At 50.6% G+C, this 8,742-nt stretch overlaps 2 protein-coding genes across 2 annotated transcripts in view; one reads left to right on the top strand and one right to left on the bottom strand.

Moving 5' to 3' along the window:
- The window catches only part of NUP188 (nucleoporin 188), a 58,421-nt gene extending 51,858 nt beyond the window's left edge, over positions 1-6,563 (bottom strand). The window contains exons 1-2 of the mRNA XM_032257524.1: positions 6,517-6,563; positions 1,828-1,882 (exon numbers count right to left, since the gene is read on the bottom strand). Coding sequence (XP_032113415.1) covers positions 1,828-1,882; positions 6,517-6,548 — 87 coding nt within the window. The 5' untranslated portion in view covers positions 6,549-6,563. The remainder of the gene's footprint in view (positions 1-1,827; positions 1,883-6,516) is intronic.
- DOLK (dolichol kinase) lies at positions 6,541-8,742 on the top strand. The gene has a single exon (XM_032257527.1). The coding sequence runs from the start codon at positions 6,964-6,966 to the stop codon at positions 8,578-8,580; it is 1,617 nt and encodes a 538-aa protein (XP_032113418.1). The 5' UTR covers positions 6,541-6,963; the 3' UTR covers positions 8,581-8,742.

The following is an 8,742-nucleotide window of genomic DNA, read 5'->3' as shown; positions in this document are numbered from 1 at the left end:
AAAAAAAAAAAAAAAAAAAAAGATAAATGAGTGTCATCTTAACATTTTATTTTCACAAGATCAGAACACCCGAGAATCAACATGAAGAACTGTCCTTTATTGATTATATACTTGGAAATATCCTAGAAACCAGGGTAGACGCAGTGGCTCACATCTATAATACCAGCACTTTGGGAAGCCAAGGTGTGTGGATCCCTTGAGCCCAGGAGATTGAGACCATCCTGGGCAACATGGTAAAACCCCATCTCTACAAAAAATACAGAAATTAATGAGGGGTGGTGGTGTGCACCTGTGGTCCCAGCTGCTGAGGAGGCTGAGTATTACTTGATCCTGGAGATTGAGGCTGTAGTGAGCCAACATTATGTCACTGTGCTCCAGCCTGGTGGACCGAGTGAGACCATGTCTCAAAAGGAAAAAAAAAAATCCTAGAAACCACTGCCACTATGATCAAGGCTTGAGAATCTTTCTTAGGTTGAGGTAACAGAATGCTATTTGTATCCCTATTCTCGGGAGCCAATCAATGAACACTGGTATCTTTTCATTAAAAGGACTCAATGAAGGGCCAGGCATGGTGGCTCACGCCTGTAATCTAAGCGCTTTGGAGGCCAAGGCGGGCGGATCACCTGAGGTCGGGAGTTCAGGACCAGCCTCACCAACATGGTGAAACCCATCTTTTAAAAAAAAAAAAAAAAAAAAAAGGACTCAATGAAGTATAAGGAAAGATAGATTTAGAAGCCTTCAGTGGCCAGACTGTAAGACACAGTCTCATTTCAGCAGAGAAGTAAGGAATGCATAATGTTTATAAAGCTTTTGGCTTTTGTGAGCCAGCGTCTTGCTTTGTCTCCCAGGTTGGAGTTCACTACAGCCTCAACCTCTCAGACTCAAGCAATCCTCCCACCTCGGCCTCCTAAGTAGCTGAGACTACAGACATGCACCACCATGCCTGGTTTATTTATTTTTTAAATTTTTTGTACAGACAGGTTCTTGCTATGTTGCCAGGGCTAGCCTTCAGCTTATGTGCTCAAGTGATCCTTCTGCCCTGGCCTCCCAAAGGACTGGGATTACAGGCATGAGCCACTGCATCTGGCCATGATTATAAAGTTTTAGTAATAAAAAAAGTGTTTACGCCAGGCATTGGCTCACCCATAATCCCAGCACTTTGGGAGGCCGAGGCAGGCAGGTCACCTGAAGTCAGGAGTTTGAGACCAGCCTGGCCAACACAGTGAAACCCCATCTCTACTAAAAATACAAAAATTAGCTGGGCATGGTGGCATGTACCTGTAATCCCAGCTCTTCGGGAGGCTGATGCAGGCAATCACTTGAACCCAGGAGGTAGAGGTTGCATTGAGCTGAGATTGTGCCACTGCATTCTGGCCTGGGTGACAGAGTCAGACTGTCTCAAAAAAAAAAAAAAAAAAAAAAAAAAGAAAATGGCCAGGTACAGTGGCTCATGCCTATAATCCCAGCACTTTGGGAGGCCAAGGCAGGCAGATCACCTGAGATCAGGAGTTCAAGACCAGCCTGGCCAACATGGTGAAACCCCATCTCTACTAAAAATGTAAAAATTATCAGCCAGGCATGGTGACATGCGCCTGTACTCTCAGCTGCTCAGGAGGCTGCAGCAGGAGAATCACTTAAACCCAGGAGGCAGAGGCTGCAGTGAGTGGAGATTGCACCATTGCACTCCCGCCTGGGCAACAAGAGTGAAATTCCATCTCTAAATAAATAAACATGTTTAATTCCTACATTAAAGAAAAGCAAGGTTTTTTTAGTGACAAAAGCTACACAAAGAACCCAGAGAACCCACTCAAGAATACCACCACTTACCAGCTCTCTCAGAGCCGACCTCCCAAGCAGAATAGTCCACAGTTCTCTACTGCTCCTGTAAAATGAGAATAGAGGTAACTTTGCTCTTTTTGATCATACAAACTTGTACACTGCCCCACAGCCATTATGTCTACTCTCTAAAAGCAAAAAACCTTAATATACAAAACAATTTGTTAAATTTTTGGAAAGTTATCTTGCTATATACTAATATTCTTAGAAGTTTAATGTTCAAAATAAAAATTAAGAAACTAAAATATAAGATTTTAATGGCCGGGTGCGGTGGCTCACGCCTATAATCCCAGCACTTTGGGAGGCCGAGGCGGGTGGATCACGAGGTCAAGAGATCGAGACCATCCTGGTCAACATGGTGAAACCCCGTCTCTACTAAAAATACAAAAAATTAGCTGGGCATGGTGGCACGTGCCTGTAATCTCAACTACTCAGGAGGCTGAGACAGGAGAATTGCCTGAACCCAGGAGGCGGAGGTTGCAGTGAGCCGAGATCGCGCCATTGCACTCCAGCCTGGGTAACAAGAGCGAAACTCCGTCTCAAAAAAAAAAAAAAAAAAAAGATTTTAACCTGGCCAGGCACAGTGGATCATGCCTGTAAACCCAGCACTTTGGGAGGTTAAAGTGGGTAGATCACCTGAGGTCAGCAGTTCGAGACCAGTGTGGCTAACATGGTCCAATCTCTTCTAAACATAAACCCTGTCTCGGCCAGGTGCGGTGGCTCACGCCTGTAATCCCAGCACTTTGGGAGGCCAAGGTGGGCAGATCATGAGGTCAAGAGATGGAGACCATCCTGGCCAACATGGTGAAGCCCCATCTCTACTACAAAAGACAAAAATTAGCTGGGTGTGGTGGCGCAAGCCTGCAGTCCCAGCTACTCGGGAGGCTGAGGCAGGAGAATTGCTTGAACTCAGGCGGTGAAGGTTGCCGTGGGCCGAGATTGCACCACTGTACTCCAGCCTGGCACCTGGTGACAGAGCAAGATCTGTCTCAAAAAAAAAAAAAAAAAAAAAAGTATCTACTAAACCACATCTCTACAAAAAATACAAAAATTAGTCAGGCATGGTGGCAGGTGCCTGTACTCTTAGCTACTCAGTAGGCTGACACACAAGAATTGCTTGAAGCCAGGAGGCAGAAGTTGCAGTGAGCCAAGATCATGCCATTGCACTCCAGCCTGGATGACAATGTGACTCTCTCTCAAACCAAAAAAAAAAAAGGCAATTCTCTCTAGAAATAGTTATTATTTAAAAAAATATATATTAAATGGACAGAGATTGTATTTGGTGAGATCCTAAACCATCACCTAGAATAGTAATCTGTCATAAATAACACTACTTAGAAAGCCTATCTACAGACAGAGAATGGATGAAAAGGTCCTAAAATATCCTAAACATTTCCCAAAAAGACTACAAGCTATGCCTGGGCAGGGTGACTCACACCTGCAATCCCAGCACTTTGTGAAGCCAAGGTGGGGGAGCAAGAGGTCAAGAGATGAAGACAATCGTGACCAACATGGTAAAACCCCTTAACTACTAAAAATACAAAAATCAGCTGGGCATGGTTGGTATGTGCCTGTAATCTCAGCTACTCGGGAAGCTGAGGGAGGAGAATCACCTGAACCCAGGAGGCAGAGGTTGCAGTGAGCCGAGATTGCGCCACTGCATTCCAGCCTGGCGACAGAGCAAGACTCTATCACACACACAAAAAAAAGAATGCAAGCTATGTTAACTACAAGGTAAAACTAAAAAACAGGCTGGGCATGGTGGCTCACACCTGTAATCCCAGCATTTTGGAAGGCCAAGGCGGAAGGATTACTTGAGCCCTGGAATTCACGACCAGCCTGGGCAACAGGGCAAAACTCTGTCTCTACAAAAAATACAAAATTAGCTAGTGTGGGCCAGATGCGATGGCTCACAACTATAATCTCAGCACTTTGGGAGGCTGAGGCAGGTGATCACTTGAAGTCAGGAGTTGGAGACCAGCCTGGCCAACATGGTGAAACCCCATCTCTACTAAAAATACAAAAAATTAGCCAGGCATGGTGGCAGGTGCCTGTAATCTCAGCTACTTGGGAGGCTGAGGCAGGAGAATCATTTGAACCCAGGAGATGCAGGTTGCAGTGAGCAAAGACTGAGCCAGTGCACTCCAGCCCGGGCGACAATAGCAAGGTTCTGTCTCAAAATAAATAAATAATAATAAATAAAATAAAAAGTTGTCTTTCAGGATTTTCTCATCAAAAGAGGTTTAAACCCACCTAAACTTTATACATCTTTTTCCTAAGGGTTAATGTTTTAACACCAACTTCAATTCTGCTCAATCAACAGCACTCCCACATGGCACACTGGAATTATTAGTCACTTTTCTGATAACAAGACAGTATTCAGGCTGGACATGGTGGCTCACACCTGTAATCCCAGCACTTTGGGAGACCGACGCAAGTGGATCACCTGAGGTCAGGAGTTCAAGACCAGCCCGGCCAACATGGTGAAACTCCGTCTCTACTAAAAATACAAATAAAAAAATGAGCCGGATGTGGTAGCAAATGCCTTATAATCCCAGCTATGTGGGAGGCTGAGGCATGAGAATCACTTGAACCCAGGAGGTGGAGGTTGCAGCGAGTCAAGATCGCACCACTGCATTCCAGCCTGGGAGATAGAGCAAGACACTGTCTAAAAAAAAAAAAAATTAACCAGGTATGGTGATGCACATATGTAGTCCCAGCTACTCCAGAGGCTGAGGCTGGAGAAGCACTTGAACCTGAAGAGTGAGCTGAGATCACGCCACTGTACTCCAGCCTGGGCAACAGCAGCAAAACTCTGTCTCAAAAAAAAAAAAAAAGGAAGGAACAGTAGTGACAACACTGCCCCAACACTGCTGGCAGAAAACGGCAGGGCAGGGACGGAAAAAGCAAACAGATCTTCAAGAAGTTCATTCCTTGTCCGGTGGAAATTCCAAAGAGGTCTCACTTCCAGCTAAGAGGTGAACAAAGTGGTACCAGAGAGCATGGGCAATATGTGTAATAAATATTTACTGAGAGCCTATACGTGTTCTGTGTGCTGAGAATATAGTGGTGGCTGGGTGCGGTGGCTTACACCTATAATCTCAGCACTATGGAAAGCCAGCAGGATCACTGGAGCTCAGGTGTTTGAGACCAGCCTGGGCATCATAGCAAGACCCACATCTCAAAGAAAACATTTTTTAAAAACTAGCCAGGTGTGGTGGTACACACCTGTAGTCCCAGTTACTCTGGAGGCTTAGATGGGAGGATTGCTTGAGCCCAGGAGTGAGTCATATTGCAGTGGGCCATACTGCACAACTGCATTCCAGCCTGGGCAACAGAGCAGGAACCTGTCTCGGGGAAAAAAAAAAATGAGAGAGAATACAGCAGTGAACAGCATAGCAAAAAAAGTGCGGAAAACGGCAGGGCGCAGTGGCTCACGCCTGTAATCCAGCACTTTGGGAGGCCGAGGCGGGCAGATCACGACGTCCAGAGATCAAGACCATCCTGGCCAACATGGCCAAACCCTGTCTCTACTAAAAATACAAAAATTAGCTGGGCGTTCTGGCCTGCGCCTGTAGTCCCAGCTACTCGGGGACGCTGAGACAGGAGAATCGCCTGAACCCAGGAGGCGGAGGTTGCAGTGAGCCGAGATCGCGCCACTGCACTCCAGCTTGGTGACAGCGCGAGACTCCGTCTCAACAACAAAAAAAAGTGGGGAAAACCCTGCTGGCACAGGGAAGGATAAGCGACAGGGATGTTTAATTTTAAGGAGGGAGGGTGGTGGGACGCACGAAGACCTTCAAGCTGCAATGTGGAAGACGGAAGGAGGCGTGGTGGTCTGGTTATAGCACTGGAGTCACAGACTTCAGCCTGAATCCTCTCTTTATCACTTGGCTAGCTCTGAGCTGGACTTCTGAGTCATCTGCGAAATAGAAGGCGCCTTTCGGAGTTGTGAGAATTGAATGAGATAACTCACGGGAAGCGCTCCACCAGGGTCTGGCTCTAGAAAGCACTTTGTGAGATTTGTAGTTTCGTAAATAATATTTCATTTTCTTGTCCCTAAAGCCTAGTTCAGTCCCTGAAATCTCTCGGAGGATCTGAGCATGCTGGCTGACTGAGTCAATGCAAGAAAAGAAGGATTCCAGGCGCGGAGAGAGGGCAGAAACCGCAAGCGTGGCTCGGCGCAACGCGAAAAAGAATCCTAACAAGAGCAGATCGCTGGGGACAGGCTGGGGAGCCAGCAGGGCGCACCCGACGCCGGGGCAGGACAGCGGGAGCCTGCAGCAGGGACGTGGGTGGGGGGGGTCCCCCAGGCGACCGCGAAGCGCCCAGTCGCGCCTCGAGGGAGCGTCACTGCCGGACGAAGAAGCGCGGATGGGGCGCCAAGGAACGCGCCGGAGGCGAGAGGGGAGAAAGGCAAAGGCCCCTGGGTGAGGAGATGGGAGGCCGAGCGCGGAGAGAAGGGGTGAAGAGCCGGCCCCCTTCCTGAAAAAGACTCTTCAGATCCCCGCGCGCGGGGACCGTTTGGTCGTAACTGCCTACCGTCTCAGCGCGCGTCCACCCAGCTGGGGTTGACCCTGCCACCGTCGCCACATCCCGCCTCCAATTCCCGCCCCGCTTCCGCTCTGCTTTGACCCCCGCGCCTCACAGCCACCCCGGTCCACTCGACCCGCTCCGCACCTCACACACGGCCCGCCGGCGGCCGCCGCCATCTTCGAGCGCGCGCGCGCCCTAACCCCGCCCCCAGACGCCGTGCCCACGTGACCGCTCGCCCCCGGTCCGGGCGCGTGGGCGGGGATTTCGTCACGTGACGTTGGCGCGGGGCGGTGCCAAGATGGCGAGGCCCAAAGAGGTGAGGATCCGGCAGCGGGGGCGGCTGTAGCTGTGAGGAAGGCTGTGGAGTGGCGACGTCTACGCCGTAGGTTGGAGGCTGTGGGGGGTGGCCGGGCGCCAGCTCCCAGGCCGCAGAGTGACCTGCCGTGGAGCTCCCTCCTTGCTGCTGGAGAACGGCGGGAGAAGGTTGCTGGCCGGGTGAAGGTGCCTCCCTCTGCTTGGCGGGGCCAAGCGGCCCGAAGTCTAGGGCGTCCCTAGTCACTGCTGCTTCCGCGAATTCCCAGGTCTAGAGACATGACCCGAGAGTGCCCATCTCCGGCCCCGGGGCCTGGGGCTCCGCTGAGTGGATCGGTGCTGGCAGAGACGGCAGTAGTATTTGCAGTGGTGCTGAGCATCCACGCAGCCGTATGGGACCGATACTCGTGGTGCTCCGTGGCCCTCGCAGTGCAGGTCTTCTACGTCCAATACAAGTGGGACCGGCTGCTACAGCAGGGGAGCGCCGTCTTTCAGTTCCGAATGTCCGCAAACAGTGGCCTACTGCCCGCCTCCATGGTCATGCCTTTGTTTGGACTAGTCATGAAAGAGCGGTGCCAGGCTGCGGGGAACCCGTTCTTCGAGCGTTTTGGCATTGTGGTCGCAGCCACTGGCATGGCAGTGGCCCTCTTCTCATCAGTGTTGGCGCTGGGCATCACTCGCCCGGTGCCCACCAACACTTGTGTCATCTTGGGCTTGGCTGGAGGTGTTATCATTTATATCATGAAGCACTCGCTGAGTGTGGGGGAGGTGATCGAAGTCCTGGAAGTCCTGCTGATCTTCGTTTATCTCAACATGATCCTGCTGTACCTGCTGCCCCGCTGCTTCACCCCTGGCGAAGCGCTGCTGGTATTGGGTGGCATTAGCTTTGTCCTCAACCAGCTCATCAAGCGCTCTCTGACACTGGTGGAAAGCCAGGGGGATCCAATGGACTTCTTCCTGCTGGTGGTGGTGGTAGGGATGGTACTCATGGGCATCTTCTTCAGCACTCTCTTTGTTTTCATGGACTCAGGCACCTGGGCCTCCTCTATCTTCTTCCACCTCATGACCTGTGTGCTGGGCCTTGGTGTGGTCCTACCCTGGCTTCACCGGCTCATCCGCAGGAACCCCCTGCTCTGGCTTCTTCAGTTCCTCTTCCAGACAGATACCCGGATCTACCTCCTAGCCTATTGGTCTCTGCTGGCCACCTTGGCCTGCCTGGTAGTGCTATATCAGAATGCCAAGCGGTCATCGTCTGAGTCCAAGAAGCACCAGGCCCCCACCATTGCCCGAAAGTATTTCCACCTCATTGTGGTAGCCACCTACATCCCAGGTATCATCTTTGACCGGCCACTGCTCTATGTAGCCGCCACTGTATGTCTGGCAGTCTTTATCTTCCTCGAGTATGTCCGCTACTTCCGCATCAAGCCCCTGGGTCACACTCTGCGGAGCCTCCTGTCCCTTTTTCTGGATGAACGAGACAATGGACCACTCATTCTGACACACATCTACCTGCTCCTGGGCATGTCTCTTCCCATCTGGCTGATCCCCAGACCCTGCACACAGAAGGGTAGCCTGGGGGGAGCCAGAGCCCTCGTCCCCTATGCCGGTGTCCTGGCTGTGGGTGTGGGTGATACTGTGGCCTCCATCTTCGGTGGCACCATGGGGGAGATCCGCTGGCCTGGAACCAAAAAGACTTTTGAGGGGACAATGACATCTATATTTGCGCAGATCATTTCTGTAGCTCTGATCTTAATCTTTGACAGTGGAGTGGACCTTAACTACAGTTACGCTTGGATTTTGGGATCCATCAGCACTGTGTCCCTCCTGGAAGCATACACCACACAGATAGACAATCTTCTTCTGCCTCTCTACCTCCTGATATTGCTGATGGCCTAGCTGTTACAGTGCAGCAGCAGTGACAGAGGAAACAGACATGGGGCGGGCAAACAGTCCCCACAGCAGACAGCTACTTGGGAATGAAGAGCCAAGTTGTGAAAAGCAGATTTGATTTTTCAGTTGATTTCAGATTTAAAATAAAAAAGCAGAGCTTTCCTGGTT

This window comes from Sapajus apella, unplaced genomic scaffold (assembly GCF_009761245.1).
Source record: "Sapajus apella isolate SASKATOON/1434 unplaced genomic scaffold, GSC_monkey_1.0 scaffold97, whole genome shotgun sequence".
Taxonomy (NCBI): Eukaryota; Metazoa; Chordata; class Mammalia; order Primates; family Cebidae; genus Sapajus; species Sapajus apella.
The sequence above is the reverse complement of the archived record's forward strand: the minus strand, read 5'-3'. Positions and strand labels throughout refer to the sequence as shown.

Coding starts and splice junctions, on each gene's coding strand:
- DOLK (XM_032257527.1), top strand. CDS start 6,964: ATGACCCGAGAGTGCCCATCTCCGGCCCCGGGGCCTGGGGCTCCGCTG.